This window comes from Polyergus mexicanus, unplaced genomic scaffold, assembly GCF_030449975.1.
Source record: "Polyergus mexicanus isolate NDT 795.1 unplaced genomic scaffold, iyPolMexi1.0 SCAF_9, whole genome shotgun sequence".
Lineage (NCBI taxonomy): Eukaryota > Metazoa > Arthropoda > Insecta > Hymenoptera > Formicidae > Polyergus > Polyergus mexicanus.
The window spans coordinates 4,179,333-4,204,442 of record NW_027223329.1 but is presented as its reverse complement, the minus strand read 5'-3'; the positions used below and the strand labels follow the sequence as shown (position 1 = coordinate 4,204,442).

The 25,110-nt window shown below is 33.8% G+C and overlaps 2 protein-coding genes across 5 annotated transcripts; both read right to left on the bottom strand.

Moving 5' to 3' along the window:
* Positions 1-558: 558 nt before the first annotated feature.
* On the bottom strand, positions 559-12,469 carry LOC138936454 (uncharacterized). The gene is made up of 3 exons (XM_070301874.1): positions 12,429-12,469; positions 2,010-2,161; positions 559-907 (listed from the first exon to the last, which is right to left on the bottom strand). The coding sequence occupies exons 1-3, from the start codon at positions 12,467-12,469 to the stop codon at positions 786-788; spliced, it is 315 nt and encodes a 104-aa protein (XP_070157975.1). The 3' UTR covers positions 559-785.
* Positions 10,562-25,110, bottom strand: Rfx (regulatory transcription factor Rfx). 4 transcript variants are annotated; one of them, XM_070302146.1, is made up of 17 exons: positions 24,654-25,110; positions 19,703-20,022; positions 18,999-19,191; positions 18,581-18,625; positions 18,064-18,169; positions 17,884-17,983; positions 17,641-17,796; positions 17,033-17,164; positions 16,535-16,716; positions 15,065-15,538; positions 14,723-14,844; positions 14,546-14,643; positions 14,236-14,391; positions 13,365-13,567; positions 13,140-13,293; positions 12,877-12,928; positions 10,562-12,760 (listed from the first exon to the last, which is right to left on the bottom strand). In XM_070302146.1, the coding sequence occupies exons 2-17, from the start codon at positions 19,940-19,942 to the stop codon at positions 12,720-12,722; spliced, it is 2,454 nt and encodes an 817-aa protein (XP_070158247.1). In that variant the 5' UTR covers positions 19,943-20,022; positions 24,654-25,110; the 3' UTR covers positions 10,562-12,719. The 4 variants fall into 4 exon arrangements, with proteins under 4 accessions (XP_070158247.1, XP_070158246.1, XP_070158244.1 ...); XM_070302145.1 differs by lacking the exon at positions 24,654-25,110 and adding an exon at positions 24,459-24,642 and having other exon boundaries at positions 13,136-13,293; XM_070302143.1 differs by lacking the exon at positions 24,654-25,110 and adding an exon at positions 24,459-24,641.

The window sequence follows — 25,110 nt, the reverse complement described above, 5'->3', positions numbered from 1 at the left end:
TATGTTACTGGTAATATTACAAAAATGTTACCGGTAAGATACCAGTTTCTTGTAATTTCCCATTCATTAATATAACATTATAATGTAACATTGTTATATTATGGTTATATATTTAAAAATCATTTTTGTTATATTGCTAGAAGATAAATATGTAATATTGATTTAGCACTTACATAAAAGACAATGGAAAAATACAAAATGCAAAGATTTATTGTAATTTATTATTTATTGCTTTCTTCACAATATGTTTCATCACAATAGTTCATCACAATAGTTCTTCACAATAGTTTTTTCACAATATTAGCGCAATGTAATATTAAATTAAAAATTTTTTTTTGTACAATAGTAAACATTTTTTTTGTACAATAGTAGATATAAACAAAATGTTATATTTCCTCTAGCAAACAAAAATTAAATTTATTATATCATATATTAGAGTATTGCAATACATGTTTCTTTAGACTTGTATAAAAACATTCAAATTAAAATAATATAAACATAAATTATTTTTCTAACTACATAGCAGTTATTACAAAATCAATCATTATTTAACGTGCTATAGAGCCAATATCTCTTCTAGAAAATATGCGCACATTAATTAATATTTTATTCGCTACTGCGCACACCGCGGCGAGATGACGCAGATTACCCGAGGCGGCAGTGATATCCGAAGTGATTACCGGCTTCTGTCTAGGCTGATTAACGTTTCTCTGAACTTGCATTGATCTAGTCTCTTTTTCTGTTATATTAGTTTTATTAGTTTTCTTTTCTTCATCCGTCATCCATCATAGTCTTGCATTTTTTTGTAATTCTCTATTGTGCCGCTGCTTCCCAAAACGAAACCATTCAGCAGCGATATCGTCAAGCTCTTTCTCAGTTAAAGTCGCATGCAATTCTAAAATAACTTCTAAAACAAACAAAATTATTTTATTATTATCCCAGACAGCACAAAACATCCTCAGGATCATTCTGAATATGTCCAGGACGGTTCAGGACATTTGTAGGATGTTTTAAGATATTATTATAAATATATTTATAAAAATTTAATATGCATACATAATTATTTTTAGTTGTGTCGGCTATTTAATATAATTTAGAAATCTCAAGTATTATAATAAGTATTAATGTCCTATAAATGTCCAGTGGATAACCCCTGGATGTTCGTAGGATATATCTGCCCTGTCCATTATATTGGATATCTTGTGGATTTCCAGAGGATATATACATGTGCAATTAATTGTTAACATTAATTTCGTTTAATATTAATAATTGAATTTGATGCGCACATTTTCATATATCCAAAATTATTATTTATTTAATATTTCATGAGAAATGTTACTGTTCGCAACATTCCAAAAACTTTACAAACAATAGTATTCAACCGCTAGTTCGTTTGTTTACCGCTATGCGACACGCGAACTCGTATTTGAGATTTGGTCATGAGAATTATATAAAGCTTGCAAAGAGCAACTGACAGGAAATTACAAATGTAATTATTTTCTATCAGTTCAATTTCTGATGCAATCCCGACATAGGGAATTCAGATATTGGATCGTTTAGAAAATATTACACAACTCAAACCCGGGAGCCAAACCTAAAATATTCATGTACAGCACGAAAGCCTCAAATATTAAAGAACGGTGAACTATTTTTAATAGATTTTTAATATTGGCAGTAAATAACAAAACATAATTTTAATTTATATTTAAATTTTAAAATTTGCTCCTTGAAACATACGAAAAATATCCCTAACATATCCTATAAAAATCCTTAGGATGTTCCACAGGATCTCCCTGGATTCTCCAGAGGTTAATATACGGCTATCATTTACTCTTCCTCAGGACATCCAGAGGAGATCTGAGGATTACAATGGGATATCCTGAGGATATCCTACATATATGTCCTGGATGCCCTTTGGACGTCCTAAGGACATCCTTGTGCTGTCTGGGATTATAGATATTTTTTATAGGATTTAAATGAAGATATATATGTATTTTATGTTTACAGACCTTTTATAACAGCGATCATATGTAATTTGAATAGAGCAAAGTTTTGCCGCTGTCCTTTCCATGAACATTGCAGACTGCATTCATTAGAAAATATTCGTGCTAAAACGTTGTGAATATTTCCTTTAGGTGTGTGACCGCCTATCTTATGGCTCCTGAGTAGTCACCGTGAAACTCCGAGTTGACAGTGGCGACATAGGAATAAAGATGCTGCGGTAGAAATAAGAACCCTGTTCAACGACCTATCATATATGTCATATATGATATAAGTGAACTGGGATTTATATGTAACTTTCGGCTGGATTTTTTAGCTCACGCCTACTGCTCGCTTAACAACGCATCACCGCATCGTAAATTGTAACTAAGGAGCGCATCACTTAGTCTCAAGAACGTGCGTATCACGAATGTGATAGCACAATACTTTGATAACCATAAAACATAAATATTTTGAATTGTTATAGAACGTACATATACGTAATTAATAATAGAATAATAATTATTTTTGTTATTAATACAAAATAAAATATTGAATAGAAAATTTTAATGAGAGCCTCTACTACTAGAGTATTGTGCTATTATATTTATGATGTGCACATTCCTGTGACTAGCAGGGGAGGACGCGATTTTAGGATTACCGAATTGAAAAAGGCTTTTATAGTGTAGTACTCTATTAGAAAAATACTTGAGCAAAGGGATAGAGCGCAATGCTCAGCCATTTCCAAGAAAATGATTTAAACAATATGGCTTTCTATATATCTGGCTCCGTTATATCAATTGGCGAAGAGGCGGTGTAACTCTGGCATTAAGCGCGTGACTATCACGCATCCAACCCGGGTTCAATTCTTGTCCCTGCCACTCTTTTTCTCATTCTTTTTTCATACAATTTAACAACGAATATTTATTCATGTAAAATAAAGTTAATTAAATCAAATTTTTTTTAATTTGCACTTTCGGAAGGCAATTTTCTTTTAATTTATTCACGAAACTGGACATAATTTTTGTTAAACTTATAACCTTATTATTTTATGCATTCTACTCGATATAAAATGAAGCAAATAAAACGCCACTATTTGAACATAATTATAATTTAATACAAAATTACAAACAAATCGACTTCGACTAGCGAGAACTTTTTTATTTTGCATCGTAGCGCTTCGAATGCTAATAGTTATCGTTAGAACTCTTCGGGGGGTTTCCAGAACTGTCGACAGAACTGCCCGTTATCGAGAAAAAATTTTACCCCTATGGGACTTAGAAATTTATCGGATTTGCGACTTCGACCAGCGAGAACTTTTTTATTTTGCATCGTAGCGCTTCGAGTGCTAATAGTTATCGTTAGAACTCTTCGAGGGGCTGACAGAACTGCCCGTTATCGAGAAAAAATTTTACCCCTATGGGACTTAGAAATTTATCAGATTTGCGACTTCGACCAGCGAGAACTTTTTTATTTTGCATCGTAGCGCTTCGAGTGCTAATAGTTATCGTTAGAATTCTTCGAGGGGCTGCCAGAACTGCCGACAGAACTGCCCGTTACCGAGAAAAAAAATTACTTCTATAGATCTTGAACTATAGGGGTGAAAATTTTTATCGATAACCGGCTGTTTTATTGAGAGTTCTGGTAGCCCCCCAAAGAGTTCTATCAATTATCCTTAACAATCAAAGTGCTAAAGTTGATAACAAAAAAGTTATACCGTCTTAAAGTTGCGAAAAATGTGAAGTTGGCCCCCCCCCCCCCCATATCTTCAAGTGCTATTTTCGGTGCTTTAAACGACGGAACTCTTTCTAAAATCGATAGAGAACTTTAGAACTCTTCGGGGGGCACTCAGAACTCTAACAATTTTTTTAAAATTTTAAAAATGGTGGCCCAACTTCACAGAGGTCAAGAATTGAACCCGGGTCTGATGCGTGGTAGTCACCCGCTTATGCCCGAGCTACGTCGCCTTCTCGATAATCGACCTAACGGAGCTGTATATAAGAAAATATATTATTTAAATATTATCAAAATCAAATTTTTTTGGAAATGGCTGAGCATTGCGCCCTTCTTTTGCTCAAGTATTTTTCTCTACTACACTATATAATAGATATATAAAAGATATATACTATATATATGTTACGTGTTAGCTACAAGTTACCAGCATGTTACCCATATATCAGAATTTTTATACAGCGCCTCACGTTGCAAATCGATGAACTATGAGGCGTGAAAAGTGATATTTACCTTGTATCATTTTCCATACATTGTTCTAGAGGAATTTTTGCAGAGTTTGTCAATCAATTAGAGAGTGTGGTTAATAACCGTTTCTTTTTGTAATTTGTCATAAAGATAAGAGCAAGATAATTTTCTATAAACTTTAATGTATAATTTAATTATATCTTTTTTTATTACATAACTTCATTATATAAACTTTAATATATGTTTTATAAGTGTCCTATAAACAATCTGTTTTATTAAATTCTATTTTATTAAACTTAGTTCTTAAAATCATACTTATTTATTTTACTCGTATCTGTTTATACAGAATAAAACAGAATATAAAGTTTTAAAGTGCACTCGGCAACAGAGGAATGTCCTAACAAATGAATTTACACATATCAGAACATATATGCATTTTCCATATATGTATATATCAATATGTATGTAAATTCATTTCTTAAAATATTCCTTTGTTGCCAAGTGTACTTTAAAATTTTATATTCTATTTTATCGCAAAATAAACGTCTAATAAGTACTAATAGACATCTTTTAAACGTTTTTTTGAACGTCTTATAAACGGCTAATAGACATTTAAATAAATGTCTTATAAAGGTCTAATTCGAAGGACACAAAAACGTCTAATCGACCAAATTTTAGACGTCTATATCAACTAATCTCTTTAGTTGAAAAGTCGTTGATTCGACGTCTTTTCAACTGATGATTTCTCACTGGGCTACAAGAACGTCAGTGCCAAAACTGGTTCAAGAAATTCCGTGCTGGTGATTTTGATCTCAAAGATGCTCCTCGATCAGAAAGGCCCACCGAGGTTGATGACGACAAAATAAAGGCGTTGATCAAGTCAAACCCACGTTACACGACACGAGAGATTGCAGAAACATTGAAGAGCAGTCAAAAAAGTGTTCACGTCCACCTAAAGAAGCTGGGATACGTAAGCAAGCTCGATATTTGGATTCCTCATGAACTCAAAGAAGTTCATTTGACGGCGCGTATAAACATCTGCGATATGCTCATGAAACGTGAAGAAAACGATTCTTTTTTGAAACGAATGATAACTGCCCAGTCAGCCAGGTCTGTTCTAACAGATATTGCCAAGTGCTTGCTACAAATTATTGTCAGCAAAAAGGCTACAAATTTGGTACAAGAGTTGTTATTACCGATTAAGCTGGCAGATTGCCGGCAAGAATCAAGCAAAGCTTGCTAACATAACTACACAGCAAATTGGCGGCAGAAACCGAGCAAAGCTTGCTGACATGACTGACATCAGATTGTCGGCAAAAACTGAGCAGGATCTAGAGTGCGCAATCTGATGGCAAATTGGCAGCAAAAACCGAACAAAATCTGCAGCTTATTACAAAGTATTATAAAATAGTTCAGTCGCTTATCGCTATGCGGCGCGTTATTCATTATCTATACCCGTATTCAAATTCTTGTCATGAGTGTATATAAAGCCTACAAAATGCTAATAATATTATAATATATATATTTCTATCAGTTCAATTTTTGACACAATTCTTATACAGGAAATTCAGATATTGAATTGATTTTTTGCAAATCGAACAGATAGTTGTTCGATTTTCACTTATTCAAACAATTTATGTCCAAAAAGATCTTTAATTTTATAAATTAAGTTATTTGAATTTACCTATATGTTTTAACATATTAATATATGATTTTATATAATGTCTAATTATCTAATGGTCATTTTATGACCATAACTTATCATCATTTTGTTACTTAGGGTTAAGGCTTTAAATCTATTTAAATATATACTTTTATATGAATGGCCGAAAGCTGCAGAATATGTTCGGTTTTTGCTGACAATCTGCTATCAGATTGTCTTGCGCAGATCTTGCTCGATTTTTGCCATCATTTTGACGTCAAATCATGTCAAGCTTTGTTCGGTTTTTGCCGTCAATTTGCTGTCAGGTTATGTCAACAAGCTTTGTCACCAAAACACAAGCTTAATGCGGACACAGATGGCACTGGATTTGTTACCAAGTTTCGAGCGAATTTGATGCCAATTTGGCAACAATTTGTTATCAAATTGCTTACTGGGAGGCTTTAAATCTATTTAAATATATATTTTTATATGCATGGCCAAAAGCTGCAGAATTTGTTCGGTTTTTGCTGACAATCTGCTATCAGATTGTCTTGCGCAGATCTTGCTCGATTTTTGCCATCAATTTGACGTCAAATCATGTCAAGCTTTGCTCGGTTTTTGCCGTCAATTTGCTGTCAGGTTATGTCAACAAGCTTTGTCACCAAAACACAAGCTTAATGCGGACACAGATGGCACTGGATTTGTTACCAAGTTTTGAGCGAATTTGATGCCAATTTGGCAACAATTTGTTATCAAATTGCTTACTGGGTGGTGATGGGAAGTGGATTATTTACAACAATGTGGAACGCAAACGGTCTTAGTCCCGACGTGATGATTCGCCTCAAACGACTTCAAAAGCAGAACTTCACCAGAGGAAGGTTATGCTCTCAGTGTGGTGGGATTGGAAGGGTGTGGTGTTTTTTGAGCTCCTACCAAGGAACCGAACAATCAATTCGGATGTGTACCGTCGGCAATTGGACAGTTTGAACGAATCTGTCATCCAGAAACGTCCGGAGCTCGTCAATCGTAAAGGAGTTGTGTTCCATCACGATAACGCGAGACCACACACATCTTTGGCGACCCGTCAAAAATTATTGGAGCTTGGATGGGATGTGTTGCCCCACCCAGCATACTCGCCTGACCTTGCGCCGTCAGACTTCCACTTGTTTCGCTCTCTTCAAAACTCCTTGCGTGGAATAACGTTAAATTCAGATGAGGCGATAAATCAGCACCTTGTTCAGTTTTTCGCCAATAAGGACAGGTCCTTCTACGAACGGGGAATTATGAAGCTCACCGAAAGATGGCAAAAGGTCATCGAACAAAACGGAAAATATATCATTGATTGATCTTTGTTCTTTATATAAATAAATGATTTTGAAAAACATACAAAAAATACGCAATGACTTTTTATTCAACCCAATATGTTATCATATTGTGTACAATAAGGTTTGCTCTGTTCTTGTCGTAAATTTGCTATTATAGCGTGTATAACAAAATTTGCTACTAATTGATGTAAAGTTTGTGTTACACCGTGAATAGCATCATACGTGTTCTTCTTTGCGTAAAATTTACGAGCAAGCCTTTTCGTGAGACAAAAAATTTTGCCGTCAATTTGCTTCAAACTTTTTGACAAACCAAAACAAGACAAATGTTTGCTAGACAATTGTTGTCAAAATTAAAGCACACCTTGTCGCAAAGCTTTGGCAAAACGTGATTTTAACATTCTTGGCTATCTGGGTACATATACGTACAACTTAAATTGATAGTGCTACCACCGTTCAGAGAGCTCACAAACGCTAACGCTATCGTTACACCATCTCGGAAGGAATTGCTTTGATAGTGCGCAGTTATGACGTAGCACACTACCATTAATGACGTCATGATTGCGTTTGATAGCGCTACCAGCTAGCTCCGCGAACAGCCGATAGCGCTAAATAGCACGAATAGCGTCTTCCCGAACGCACCCTAGGCTTACTTTGACACTCATTTTACAGTTATTTATTAATTGTCAAAGGAAAAGCTTAGTTTTCGGACAATTTGACGAGTATACTAAAGCGATCTGTAGTCTTGTTTCTTTAAAATATCTTTTTATTTAAAAATGGCACGCAAGAATTCTCAGCGTGTCATTTCTCGCTTCTGACATCATTTCAATATGGCCGCGGCGACTACTCAGGAGCCTTAATTTAATTTGCCCGTTTCCTCATCTAGTATCGTTAGTACTCTGAATCTATTACTGTTATTATTAAATAACATTGAATTAATTTCAATTAGAAACAAAATCCAGAAATGTTTTTTAATTGCATAATCTTTCTATTACGTATCCTTGAACTACGATACGTCAAATGCAAATTGATACTTTTTTTTTACATGTATATATGTTTATACAAAATTTCGTTAGAGATGACGGGATAAAAGCGGTTATTAAAAGTCTCGAGATCGTGCAATTACAAGTTTTAAACATAGATTTATTATTTATTTCTCGTGATCCGCACAATTCACACAGACTCTTTTAGAGATTCTTATGTTTCGCGCGATTCATATATTATAAGTTTACTATGCTATTTCTTTTTCTCTCTTTTTTGTTTTGTTTTTGAGCGGCGTTCAGTAAAAATAATCTTATTCAAGCAGTAATGAATGACACTTGATTTATGCAAATCTGGAGGTATCAAAATATCTTCTATACGTCACAAGGAAAAACGATGACCTTTCTACTTTTCCGGTTTTCTCTCGTGGGCAGCATCACAAATTACTTCTCTCAAATCTGTCTTCCCTTGTCCTTCATCGGAATATATTTTAAGGCCGTGTTTATATATACTTATCTCGCAACATAGGAAACCACAATGTGTGTGTTTGATCTTGCATACAGTTATTATCGGACTACTTTTATCCGCCGGTCTTTACGGCGATTGTAAAACTTACAATTGGAGCGATAAGTATAATTTGCACAGGGAAGGATGCACAGAAGGAAAACGCGAATGTTCCATAACAACACACATGTCGAAAAAACGTCCAGAGGATATCTAGAAGATGTTTTACATGGATGTTCTCTGGAGAATATTTTATACGGACGTCCTCCTCTGGATGTCTTCCTGACGTCTCCCGAACATGTGTGTTATTAGAGTTCTTTCCCGCTCATGTGCATCTTTCTCAACATCCTAGTCGCTTTGCTTGTCGAATTTTCATACACCAGCGGCAAAAGAACGCTGCGACAATCGCTCCATATAAAGCTGTATCCTTACACTCTAAGTACACATAGATATCGACGATAGATTTTGTTTTATATCTTTACACGTATAAGCTCATTACAGTACGGAACGTCCTAAATCCTGCTCGATATACTGTGCTCGATGTACTCTCTCCCTCTCTCTTTTCTCCTCAATCCCTGTTTTTCTCACTACTTAACGCTATCTTCTTGTTGACTAGAATACGCAATAATCTTATACAATAAATTAAAGATATATTATATACTTCTTTATCGACAACGGCGCTACTCCGATTTATGTCGTGTATGTGTTCGCTATAATTAGAATGCAATGTGGAAAAAAATGCTTATGTTCCTTTATTTTTATAAAATAAAAGGCACCAAGTTTCTCTTTTGCCAAACGTTCAGTCTATTTCGAGAAGGTCGATGTAGCTTCATCAGAAATTCAATAAAGAGTGCGAGTTTATTTTGAGTAACATGTTATGTAATATAGAAATCGATCACTAACTGCATTATCATTGTGCTTATAAAATAATATTCATTCTGATTCAGCTAAATCACTTTTGAATGTGTCAACATGATTATCATTTCTATGGTTTTATATGTTAAACCATAATTTTTATTTAAGAAATAATGTTGCGAGATGTAGACATATACATATATAAATATATATGTATATCATTTGCAGTGAAGACTGTGTGATATTAATTCAACATTTATTCTGTGTCTGAAAGTACTTGCACACAATTTTGCATTGTTAAAAATATGATGTCAAAGGATAAAATTCTTGATTTTCATAAGCAAACTCACATTACTTTCTTATACATTTTCCTATACTTTTCAGTGAGACTTAATAGAAATTTAAAAAGTAACTTGTGCAAAAATATAAAATTCACCGATACATCTTATGGTACAGAAACAAATTAATAAGCGAGTTAAATTATGCAATGGTGCACTTTGGTTTCGTTGAAACTGCGCATTTTCACGCATCTCTATATCGTAATGATTATTAAAAATATTTTTCACATAAATATACACATCAATTAGACTTTTGGGCCATGACACGCAGGCCTCTGGCGACTTATGTAAATATACAATTTATCTAAGATATACATAATAAATCAACAATATTATACTCAAAGTAAAAAAAAGTAACTTGTGGAAAAAGGGACGTGTTATTCTACTAGCTTTGGTGCTATGATATAAATAATTAGTTCAATTAATACATGTCGATTTGATTAATCTCTTCCTTACATGTTCGATGTTGAAGAAGCAATTTCGCAGAAGTTTATATATATAGGATATAGTTCATTATAAATACACATTTGACAATGTAAAATAATTTCAATTCCTGCTTCAAACAAATAAAACTTCGTGTAATGCATGCATGACATTCGCAACGCGCATATACATATATTTTATATATATATATTATTTAAAACAAATTTATATATATATATATATATATATATATATATATATATATATATATATAAATTTATCTTAAATAGTATATATAAACAAACCAAATTCAACATATACTGAAATTGTAGCGATATTGACTTAGATCTAATATATCTTTACAATACAAAAAACGCTATTGGAGTGCTTATGAATACAAAACATATATCGACACATATTTTTATTATAGATATTCCCAACCAATTTTTTTTAAATGACCGTAATCGATTATAATCGACAACACTCACGCTTATCATATACTTTGCAGTTTCTCCTTCAACTTCAACAATCGCGCGTATTTATTCATCTATTTATTATTAATGTATATACATTCAAGACACACTGTATATTCTGTCAGTAAATTAAAATGATTTCTGGAAACTTGTGTCTCTCTTTCTCTCTTTTCAATAGAATTTTGTACTATCCATTTAATTATACTGAGAGAATAGCAATGGACTGCAATAGAGACTGTTCTCAAATAAAATCATCATTATCATTACCATCATTACCATCACACAGAGCTCGATGTTCAATCAATAAATTACATTAAAAAATATGAATGTTGGATATATGCATGTGTAAATCTTAAAAGTTTATATATATCATTACAGCAATCTGATCTTTCTCTAGGAAAAATATTCCTATTGAAATAGGAATACTTTTGACATATTACCGTCAGTAGGGCGGATTTTTTAAATTGGTTGCGCGTAATTTGTGCAAATCAGAATTCGCGAGTGAAAGATTAGACATTTAATTTTGCATATTTTTCTACTCTCGCGTCTTCCTATGCACAAACTGATGTTCACTTTAAGCCCACCCAATATAGTTTTCTTTAAGCATATACATCAAATAATTCCAAAAGTTTATTCATTGTTACAACAAATACGAATATATAAATATATTGCACTTTTAGTATAATAATCATTTCAAGTGTTTTAGATATAAAAACAAATAAAATTTGAAATTTAAATCAAATATAATAAATTAAATATATATATATACACAGGATGTCTCACAATCTCCGTACAATATTTTAATAGCGTATTCTAAAGGTAAAATAAAATAAAAAATCTTAATACAAATATATCAAGACTGCAATAATTTTTGAGTTATAAGTGATCAAAGTTTGCCAATAATATTATGTAAAATTTGCGCTCTCAGGTTCGTAACAACATTTACACTGATCTGTCATCTGTTATCGCTGACAGATAAAATAAATAAATTGATTTCCACAAAACCTCTGCGCAATCAAGACAAAAATAAACTTCGTTTTTTAAATGTGTGAAAATATTAAATTTATATTTCTATTTAAGTATTACATTTAAATATTGTTATTCAAGAAAAAATTTAAAATTTTACGTACAATATTTATAGTTCGTTAATATCAGCTGATCGTCATACATAGTATTCATACACATAAGAAACAATAAAATCAGCTGTGTAGTAAAAATCAATATTATCTGATTTATAAAATCAATAACAAATGACAGATCGGTACGTGTATGTATAGTTACGGATCTGAACGCGCGAGCTCTACGCGATATCATTGGCAAACTTTGATTGTTTATAACTCAAAAACTTACAGCCTCAAAATTTTTGTATAAGAATTTTTGATTATTTTATCTCTAGAATACACTATATTAAAGTACTGTACGAAGGATGTAAGACATCCTGTATATATATCCTATATAATAATTAATATGTATAATTATCATGCAAATTATTACAGACTTATACATTAATTAATATTTAATCTATATATTAATATATAGAAACGTTAAAAAAAATCATATTTTTAATAAATGCGTTGAATGAATCACGGAAAACAAGATCAAGTGGGCTTTTCATACATATTCTAATGAGGACATGACAAATTCATGGTCCCGTATACTCTTCCATTTTTTTTCCAAAGATGTTTCGACTAGATTCGCGATATTTACTAACATATTAAACATCATGCCAGCAATAGCTTGAACCTGCGCCATACCTGTATATGAGACAAGGCTTCATGAAGTATGATACAATACCTCTCTATATCACACAGACTTATCTAAATTGTATACATCGTGAGTGTTATGCAAAAATCTTCTTATGTAGTCATATAATTTGACATTATACAAAATAATAATTTACGAGACTAGCATGTTCTTGTAAGTAGGCCTGCATGCTTTCGTGCTAATATCTTCGCATTTTTGTGTGTGCTATACCGGTTTACTCACAAAACTAAAGGCACAGTTAGCTTAGCTTATGTTTAGGTTGGCTCACATTAGACGCATCTGAAATGCAATTTTGTGGCTTGGATCAAATCAATTTCTCCAAAACATAAAACAAAAAGATAAAATTCTAATGAAACTATTAACTATACATATTATACAATATGATGTGATCTCACCTCCATTAGATGTTGCCCCAAAGCTACTAACTAAAGAACAATTTTGACTTTTCTGAAACAAAAACAGTTTTTATTTATTTACGTGATTAAAATCAATTTTGCAAGATGACAAATCAGTCTTTTGAGAAAGTAACTAGATTAATCCAAGGATATAGTGTTCAATTGCGTCATGACACAAGTATTATAATAATCAATATATATATAAATATATATATATATATATATATATATATATATATATATATGCATTAAAATATACCAACATCTCCCATTACAGCTATTGGCGTAGTTCCGGTTGCAATAGCGACTTGATGTTCTATTAAATAAAACATGTACTCATCATAAAGTAATCTGATAAGATGGAAAGATCCGAAACTCGCAGCACTTCTTAAAGTTAGATCGCGGATAACCATCGAGCTATAAAGAAAAATAACAAATTCAATTACAAATTAATAAATTATTAATGTAATAAAAAATAAGATACATACCTATAAAATGACCACTTGAGCAAAAATTGCTGTGCAGCTTTAGCAAATGTCGGCTTCTCCTCAAATGGTTTAAGAACTTGAGTCACGACTCCTTTCAACCAGATCGCCCAATCTTCCAAAGAATTTTGTTGTCGTAACGTTGATTTAAAATCCTCCTCCAAACGTTGTACCATCCCATAATCACATTGGCATACCCAAGATGCCTAAAAAAACAGTCATAAATGTATAATTTTTATGTAATAATATATATATATATATATATCTTCTTCTCTTTATGCCATTTAAATTCAATATACATAATATATTTTTCGTCTCTCTTGGTAAAGATATATATGGTATATTTAAATATATATATATATATATGTATATTTAACTTTTTCTCTTTATGCCATTTAAATATACCCTATATATATATAGTAAGTGACCAAACGAAAGGTGGAAGTAGATTGGGTCAAACTTAGTCGAAAAGTCCTGAACCATTTTTTTTTCTAACGCTTAATAAAGAAATTATTATTGAGTAAAGTCTGTCCAATCAGCGCCAATCTTTAGCCGGACGCACGTCGGCGAGCCGCGCATCGTGAAGTGTGCCCTTCTGCATACTATCAGGCGCGCGGTTCACCGACGTGCGCCGGGCTAAAGGTTGGCGCTGATTGACCAGACTTTATTCAATAATAATTTCTTTATTAAGCGTTAGAAAAAAAAATGGTTCAGGACTTTTCGACTCAGTTTGACCCAATCTACCTCCACCTTTCGTTTGGTCACTTATTTGTCGGACACCCTGTATAGAGAGAGAGAGGGGGGGGGGAGGGTGAGAGGGAGGGAAGAGGAGAGAGAGAGAATTCTGTGATAATATTTCAAAATACTGACTTACTTGCTCTTGTACATTGTGAAAGTCGACACGATTCAAATCGGTTAACATTTGATTGATTTGACTAGGATTTTGGAGCACCGCGCGCGCGGCCTGCGCAAGATGATTTAATGACGTATAGCGCCTTAAAGTTTGTGCAAAAGCTGACACTGCAGTTAACTGTAACCAACATTTTTATATTATACATGACACACATATTTAATTACTCTCTGAAAGAGAGAATCTTTTTTCAAATATCATATTTTTTGCTAATATTTTTTATCAAAATTATCTAATGATATCGTTGTACAATAAATTTGATTTAAAAAAATACCTTAATTTGCATCATTCCTTCAGGACAGCCGACCATTGCTGATTGTAACCAAGATTCCAACCCTTTTGCAAAATTTCGAATAGATTGTGTCAACGAACCTTATCAAGACAAAAAGAATAACATTAAAATACAAAACAGAATAGTAACACAATAAGATCTTACAATAATCTTACATACTTGGTATTGGTCGCAATACATTAGGCATTAATACTTCGACTAGATTCTGATAGAATGTATAATCCACTTTTTTGATAAAGTCTTGTACTCCTATACATTTGCACATCTGATATAGTTTGGTTCTAAAAAATAAAAATTATTGTTCATTACATATATTGTATCTACACACATGTCAAGTTTCATAAATAATATAAATTTATATGCAAGCGCACATAAATAATGATTTTGCCGAAAACATTAATAAAATTTTAAGTTTTTTAACTCATATTTAAAAAATAGATATAAAATAAATCATATTTACATGCATTTCTCATACAATATCGATAAAAGTATATGTCTCACTTTGATAAATATTTCTCCTCTTCGCACTCGTCACCATTATTGTTGTCTTGGCTACGCCAGAATTCTCGCCAGAGGCTCTCCACTGTAGCAAATTCAAAGTTCAGCACCGCATCCAAAAACGCTTCGCAGTGCTCTCTGTATATACTGCGAAACGTATCGATGTCCTCGAGAGTGCAGTCTTCGGGCAGGGAAGAATCGTGACCGATAAAGATCTCCGGAAAATCAGGAATGGCGCCGCTAGCTTCGCCGAGATACTGATGATATTGCGGCGGTGAAGAATTTGAGGAGATATTCGTATTGGCATGCGCGTTATTTTCGTTATAGGATGACTCTTGTTTTTGATTGACAAATTTAAATCGTTTGGCTTGAGAGTTCGCGCTCTGCTGTTGTCTTGACGTGCCATCTTCGTTCAATGTAAGTAAAGACGAGCTTGGTTTCACGCGAATTCCATAATAATGATATTTGGAGTTTCCCCTATAATTAAAGTAACAAACCATATAAACCATATAACCATATGAAAGATATATCAATACATATCGCACAATAACGTTGTCGACTAATTTGCACGGATTCTACTCGGGTTTTGGTGAATTGTTCTTTTTGATTATCGATTTCAATTTGATTTCCAATTGTAACAACTAATATTGCGCATGTTAAGTTTTAAATGCGAATTCAATTTTTATATATTTTTATCTGTTAAAAAGATGGACTAAAATACGGTCCAGAACGAGGGTGTCTATCTAATGCTTGTAAAAAATTTCCTGAGAATTCTCTGATTTTTCAGGTAATTTGTTCAAAATTCCAAATAAAATTAGAGAATTTTTAGATGGAACTTTTCAAAATAAGTTTTTTTATGTGCATTTTCTAATATTTTTCACTCATATAAAGGAAAAATAAATTATTTCAATTTTAGATATTAAATTTAAAAATGTACTGAAAAGAACTGAATGACTTTTGTAAGATAAGCATTTTTCATTTGCATATTTTCATTTCCTATCATTAATTATAAGAATTATAATAAAAAATGTGTACTCAATATTGTGTATTCAGTATTTTTTGCTATTACAATGAACATATAATAAAAGAGGAAAAGATATATATTTATAATATATATTTGTGAAACATATAATTCATAATTATTGGCCAATCAGATTGCTGATGCTTGCAATATAAAAACAAAATGATCAAAGAGATAATTTTTGAAAAAATTTCCCGAGTTCAAATAAAATTCCATGAGAATTCCCTGATTTTTCAAGATAAAAATGAAATTCCTGATAATTTCAGGTTTTTTAGGTTTTCCCAGAGAGTAGACACCCTGAGAAAGTACATATTTAATACATGTTTGTTAATAAAAGTAAACAATAAAAAAGTTTGCGCACTAATTATCGTACCCCGATTTTTATTTGCCAGTTTCTTCACTTAATAACCTTATATCGTAATGTCCTTAGAATTACTACAAAAACCCTTTACCTAGTTCCTAAACGCCTAGTTCTCAGTCCTAAGAATACAGAACGTATCAATTTCCCGAAACTGGCTGCGTTCACGGGATCTAATTTGTTGTCGGAGCAATGGCGTAGATAGTGATTGTAGAGAGTCGATCTTGGAAGGGATACTCCATCAGCAGTTTCATAATTTTCCAGCAACCAATGCACCTATTTAAAAATGTATAATTAATATTCATATTTTATAAAAATAGTTCTAATAAATTTATATTAGCAACACATAAAAATAGATTCGTTGCAACATATTGTTTGAAAAATCTATCAAATCGCATAATCATATGTCATTTCTCGTTGTTTTTAGAGATTTCACACAAAAAAGTTTTTTAAGTAGTTGGATTACGCACAACAATACTAGAGCAATATCTTCAAAGCAATTTGATTAATAATAGGCATGCCGAAAGAAATACTGATTAGTACGCTAAAAAAGCTAAGAAAAAAAAAACTAGGAGATCGGTTTCTGTCTTACTGTGGCCTGGGAAACTCTAGTGGCATGCGTCATATTTGCAGCCGCAGCCGCTGCTTCCTCCACGGTGACAGTGGTACCTCCAGAATTACCGCTGATCAAGTACGCCCCGCCACTCCCGCTAACCACAGCCTCCTATCAAACAACCCAACATACCAATGCATTGTTAACCCCCGTATTGATAGAATAGTAAGAGTATTTCTTTTCGAGTACTAATATCCACAATTTTTTTTAATTGTAAAATCTACAACGAGAAAATTAGAATATATTTAATTATATAAAATGTCCAAAAAACTATGCAGTTGATCAAAATAATTTATTGTATAATTTTTTTCTTTTTTTGCTTTCATTACCCTCTTACATTTGCAGCATACAAATGCGGAGATTTTTTAGCAAATATTAAAAATGAATTATATCACTTAAAACTCTTGAAAAAACAGAGAATTAAGTTTCAATAGCCCCTACGATCATACAGATCCCCATGCTTGCAGAGATGAGATATAAATACATACTTTGTATCGCGATTAATCGTTCAATGTAATCGAAGCTGGTTTACTCAATTTCTAAAAAGTGAAAGCAGTCTAAGGAAATCGTAAGACATGCAATCTTACCGCCGTTTCCGTTTGCGGGCTAGCGCGCGCGGCGGCCGCAGATATAAGGGCGTGAGTAGTCGGATCTCCATCTACTACACTCTGTTGGATCAAATATGTACCATTGCCCTGTGATAATAATTGTCCAGTAGCTGAATTCGAGCCTTGTCCTGTGACCTAATCCACGATACAACATTAATTAACATTAATATTATTGTGGCATTATATAATTATGATGGTTCTTATCATATTAAAATTATATACTTGTGCATATGTTACTGGCGTGGTTGCTGGAGTGTAGTATTGATTCGAAGCTGGAGTGTACATCGCTCCTGCCTCACCAACAGCATAAACAGGATATGTCCTGCGAAATATTACGTGATTATTGTAGGATATTTTATAAGTTACAAATAATTATTGAATCGAATATGCAAGATCACTTACATCTGCCCATTCGCCGGTATATACGTGGAGCCATCCCCCTCAACATATTGAACATAGGTTGGATGAGAAACTGACTCGGACCCCACCGCCTCTGCGTCACCGGACACTGAAACAAAAAAAAAAAAAACAGATATGGCTAAATGTATCTGAATACGTCACTTGTATCGACATACAAAGCTCACATGTAAATGCAATCAATTTTATTAAAACACTGCTATAATTGTTAAAACTTCCTTAATGAAGAAAATCACTAATGTATCTTTGATGCATTGCACTCGGATAAAGCGAGAGAAGAGAGCAGTTCTGTAAATTATTAAAAACTCTAGATTAGTTGTATCTATATTTGTTGACAACAATGCATAAAAATGCAATAGATAGATGAAATAGATTGGAAAATACTAAATAATCGATAAATATTTGTAAGAGTGGAATTCTTTCATTCTTTAATATTCTATAAAACTAAAATGTATAGGTAATAAAGGATATATAAGGCATGCTGTTTATATTCTGCCCTCACCTACAGCCGTTGTGAGGGATGCGTAGGATGGTGAATCACTTGTGCCTAGTGTAGTCAGAGTGGAAGTACAGAGATGCATATTTTTCAGCAGCATGGAAAGGGCCAAATCTCTACTCAAACACTATAATTTTTCAAACTGATCCTCATACTCACCGCAAATAGTAAATTTATTCGTAATCGAGTTTCAAATACTTGACATTAATGTCAAGAAGTTGAAGAATGTTAAGAAGTTAACTTCTATCTATATGTTCACACAACTAGATCTATAGTTATATAAATATCTATGGTTTAGCACGTGATTGTTTGCAATTTGATGCTGTTTGTAATTAGAATTGTGCAGATTATGCAATAAGATAAAATAAGATCCAATTCTTAATGCTTTATATATTAGAGAGTTACGTTTACACTTGGCCATTACCTGTAACTGTTATGTAATGCGGAGAACCACTGACAATAGTACCAGCTGATGTAGAAGCAGCGTCAGAATCCACTAGGGTATGCTGACCCGAATGGGTAGTATTTACCACTACTTGCGCTGTAACATGTGCTGGTGTACCTGTCGAGCCGTTGGAAGAATCTGCAGCTGTTTCAAGTGGATCCTGAACCAATAACTAAATTATTATTTATAGTATGCATGTTCTCTTGGCCCACGATTTATTTTTTTAATAAAAATTAAAAAAAATTTTATATGCCTCTTACATATATTTATAAATATCGATATGTACGCTATAGAGAAAGAAAGTACTGATTTATGAATTTTACTTCAACATTTGTGTGTATCATTGTTATCAGACACTAAGAACAGATGGCTCAGACAGAGTTATCAGATTGGGTGCACAGCACCTATAAAGGTGTATCATAAGCAGATACTATAATATCTATCGCATACATATTAAATAATTTAAAATATATTTTTTACATTAAATTCTTACATCTCGGGGTTACAATAATATATAATAATAGAGTAACAAATCTTTAAGAGAGTAGAAAGTGATTCGACAAAATGAGATTTTTCACAATTCTGAAAAATAATGAATAATATTTCAGAAAAATAATTTTCTCTTCTTACACATTGACAGAAGGCATATAAATCATAATTAATGCAGAATAATTGCTACTAACCTGGATAGGCTGTAGATTATTTGGACTGGAAGGATCAGGACTTGTTACAACGGTGATAAGTTGCTGGCCTCTGGCAGACTGAGTCTGTGCTCCGCTACCACCGCCACTGGAGCTGGAAGTAGTAGTCACGACAACCACACTTGGCTTAGATTCCACCCCTACCGCTCCGGAGCTACCCCCACTGTTATTAGCTCCGGTGGATGTTGCTGCGAGGGCATACTGGGCTCCTGTCGTAGTCATGGCAATCACTCCTTCACCTCTCTCTGCACCCACTGAATCACCACCACCGATACTACCTCCCCGCTGCTGGAGAGACGAGTCTATAACAAAGATATATATATATATATATATATATATATATATGTGTGTATGTATATATTCTCTCGCTAAATATCAATAACATCTTTCACCAGACTCAGCAATGAGATCTTTAAGAACACAAATGTGCCTCTGCAACACCCTATTGTATCTCGAATATTTTTCAATAATTATATGAGAACAAGATACATATGAGATTTATCATTAAATGTAACAATGTTTATGCTATGTAAATATTTCTAAAATAAATTATTACTTCTATATCTTTTAAAATTCTGTGATATAAATTATTATATCTCGCAGAGTATTTTATTCTAACATTATAAAATCCATATTCTTAAAAAGAAAGATTTATTACATACTAACACTCATCATTTAGATCTTATTTTCTCCTTTGAACGCAAAATTATACAAAGTTCTCTCTCTCTATAATATACACAAGATTATAAATAAATTCTATCCATTCTGAAGCGCTTCAGTACAGTCGATAAATCAATTTGTCGCTAAAAAAAAGAGCGAAGAAGAAGAGAAGAGAATCTCGAGTAGTTTTTGAAAACAAGATATCCGTTTTTTTTTTTTTTTTTTTTTTTTTACGTGAGGAAATCTTTCAAAGACACCCTTGGCTCGTGGGATAGTGTTGTATTTTCACCGACTGAAACAAAAAAAAGTGAAGAGTATACTTCGCCGAGGGATACACTCTCAGATGTTCTCGGAAGAGTCGAGAGAGGAGGGAGAGCGTCGTTTATAAAGCAATACATAAAATATATCTCCCACCTCTCCCTCCTCCCCTCCCCCCCGCCGCCCTATTCCTTAACCTAACCTACATCTCGCGAGATCGCAATAACGTACTTTCTCGCAGGTGTGGCATCCAATAATCCGCAGATCAAAGGGAAGCCCCGAGCTCGCGATGCGACCAACGATACACGTCACCGCCATTATTAATGCCCGTGTGTATCATGGTGTATCGGAACCAATGGCGTGTGTACCTGCTGGGGCGGCAGGTACAACCGAACACAATTGTATCGAGGGGGAAGAAATCGGCTAGGGTGGAGATCGGGTAGGGGGAGGATACCCCGAAACTTCCAACGGGCTACCCATGCGTGACTGGACGCTCGCACACTGACATAACTGACGTACACGCACACGTGGCTCGTTTTAAGGGGGTTGAAACGTATGAATGAGGGCAGTTGGATCACGAAAGCAATTAGAGAGCATTATCCTGAGTAACTGCATAAACCCCTCGCTCTCTTCCAAGATGACCAGGGGAGCTAATAAGCGACGCATGCTACTTCTGCGTTGATATACCTTGCCATAGGGAGAAAGAGAGAGAGAGAGAGAGGTGGTCCATTCTTCTGTATATCTTTTTTCTCCCTCACTGAAAACTGCTTGCTGTAAAATATATAATGAAAGATGATTGTGTTTTATACATATGTGTATACAGGGTGATTCAGAAGTGATGGGACAAAATGTAATGATGAAATGTATACACTAGTAGAAGCAAAAAAAAGTCTTAGTAAACATGGGAATCCGCGAATGAATCGTTTACGAGATACGTGCGAATGTTATGTTAAGATCCGTCACTGATTGTATGTTTATACCCATGCTCATTGTGTCTTTTTCTCCTTGCACACTTGTATACTAGATCCCGTTGTACTAATGTAGCAACAAATAACAAAAACAAAACGTACACTTCGCTTCGAATATTTTTATTAAATTTTATCATAAGATTTACAGCTATCCCGTTGACACAGTCGCAGAATTGCAATACCGAAGATACCTGTGTACCGGAATTATTCGAAAGAATTCGAAACTCAATGCTGAGAAGATTACATTGTTGCGTGCAGATGAGAGGACAGAATTTTGAACATCTTCTTTAACACACCATGTAACATCTTGCTTGTTAAAGTCAATACAACTGACATATCTTATGTTTAATAAAAATATTCGTAGCGAGGTGTACGTTTTGTTTTTGTTACTTGTTGCTACACTAGTACAATGGCATCTAGTATACAGTTATCTAGTATATACTTCATTTGCGGACCCATTTTCACTGAGACTTTTTTGCTTCTACTAGTGTATACATTTCATATTTTGTACCACTTCTGAATCACCTTGTATGAGAGAGGGAGAGGCAAGAATCTCTGTCATATTTTGATAAGAGAATCATAACATTGCTACTTGATATTATTGATTAGGAGAATTGTGTAACTGGATATATCTAAGGGCCACTTGTTTTGATATATATATATATATATATATATATATATATATATATATCAGTTAATTAATACAGGACTTGCTAGAGAAAAGAGAAATGCGCTGTAATATTACATCATCTAATCAACTGAAGAGAAGACTAGCATCGCAATGTGAATAGAGAAGAAATACTTCACTGATGAATATATTTCTATCTATCATCATCATTTTCTAATCTGATAATATTATATATACATTATAAATAGATTTCTAAATTAAAACTTGTGTGACTAGTGTGACTAGCATCGCTATGTGAATAGAGAAGAAATACTTCACTGATGAATATATTTCTATCTATCATCATCATTTTCTAATCTGATAATATTATATATACATTATAAATAGATTTCTAAATTAAAACTTGTGTGGAGAACATTCGTATTGTTCATATTTTTTAATACAATTAGAATATCTTTTCATGATATATTTTTATATGCAAAATTTTGGATTACATATATGATGTAAGTAGATTTCTAAATTAAAACTTGGAGAAAATTTGCATTGTTCATATTTTTTTAATACAATTAGGATATCTTTACTTTAATCGACTGAAAAGAAGACTAGAATCGCTGTGCAAATAAAGAAGAAATATTTCACTGATGAATATATTTCTATCTATCATCATCATTTTCTAATCTGATAATATTATATATACATTATAAATAGATTTCTAAATTAAAACTTGGAGAACATTTGCATTGTCCATATTTTTTAATAAAATTAGAATATCTTTTCATGATATATTTTTATATGCAAAATTTTGGAGAGCATCTGTTATATTCTATATATTTTATTTCTTTAGATATATTTAATATTATATTTAGACTTGGGGTGATGTTTTATATAACATTTGTGCTGACAAATGTTACTGGCAGGCTGATATGATAGTCTGCGTTTGTTACCTATCTACCTACCTGCACCCATAATGTTATAAGCGCACCTGGCCTCTGTTATGCATGACTGATTGGGAGAAACTTGTACTCTTTTTAGTCCTTCCTATCTATACAATGCACTTATATTCAATTTTCCTATATATAATTTGATCACAAGAAAGAATTTATTATTTAAATTTATACATATGTATTACACAAAATTTACCTTTCCGTATATTAATATTTTTTTTTTTCTTAGCCCCTATGAAAATAATGCACCTGGAGTCAGATAAACTCGCAGGGTGAGAACTTATGCAGATGTTGTAAAGTAAAACGGCGGAGATAAGAAATAGATAGCGCGAAATCAAATGATAAATATTAGCGACAGAAAATGCAAAGTATGAATCATAAAGAAAAATAAAATACAGTTCTTAATATAACTTACGCAATTTGTTTAAAGAAATTAATTTTTTCAGGCAAGCTGACAAGATAAATATATTCATCAGCTTAGAGATACCAGTTGCGGGGAAGATCTTACAGCTGAAAGATTGCATTCGTGTAATAGATAAACCCATTTTAATTGGAAAATCTTGTCGCTTCTCCATATCGGAAAGGCTCTATACTCTATAGAGAGTACAATATAATAGGATCACCAATGCGTTACAAATTAGGGGAATCTATGAAGCCAGAGATCTACCAAAGATCTCACCCTGTTGTAGTCCGTTCCAGTACGATACTCAGATTCAATCAATATCTGTACTATGTGTACAGAATTGATGACAGTAACACGGAGAAAGGATTGAAAAATTGTAGGAAACAGATACGTATACTATCCAAGAAGATCCTCCGCAAGATAAATATCTCCTTGCGACTTGACAATCCATATTACTGTAATGAGGGCGGTAATCCACGCTCTGTAAAATTCCAAAAATTCAAATTTTGATAGAGGGATAGTTCCTCCCCTCTCCCCTCCCCCCCGTCCATCCCATCCCACTTCTCCCTCCTAGATACTTGTATACCATCATTGTAAGAGCCTACATATAATCCTTAACAACACACATATTCAAAAGACGTCCAGAAGACATTTTTTTCCCTTAAAAGGTCTTCTGGAGGATATCAAAATCCTCTAGATGTTCTCTGGACATCTTTTGAATATATGCGTTGTTAGAGATACCGCATTAACTGTCATGAACTTTATCATCTGACATCGACATTTGAAATTCCACAACGACCGGGGTGATTTGGACGACTTATCGTGTCCGGCCTGACCTGTCGTGCTCACTCCCTCTCTCCTTCTCTTTTCTACTCACCTGTCTTCATGAATGGCGTGTGCTCGAACGCAACGGCGCCCGGGCACACTCGTGTGACCGAACGACGTGTACCCCTGTCCTCGTAGTAGTCGTCGTCGTCGTCGTCCGGGCGCTCTCTCTCTCTCTCTCTCTTCTTTTTCCCTCTGTCACATGCGCGCACGCATACAGATACACACACACACATACGCAACGTACACTCTTTTTCTCGCTCGCCCTCGTCGCTCGGTCCCTCAGTCCTGAAGGCGGCCCGTCGTCACCCAGGAAACCGCGGTCGCCTCGTGGGGCTCGTATAACTCGCCGGTAGAAAGCGCGAGAAGAGTCGGAGCGACACACTCCGACGAACCTCTATACTTTGTTGTGGACGGCTGGCCGGAGTGATGTTGCTTGTCTGCTGCTACGGTCGCCTTGGCTACGGCATCACTGAACGCCTCACCATCAGGAGCGTATCTTTGACAGGTACGTAGCGCCCGCGAAGATGCCTTTTTCTTCCGATCGCAATCGATATTCTATTATTCACGCTGCTCGTTTCCGGTTTTTCGATTCGTTCCGATCTCGCAATCGAAGGTAACGCGATAATGCGACCGAACCTCTCCTTGTCGATGGAAACGTTTACGTGCCGATGACAAGCGCTTGTCATAATGCGGCTTTTCGG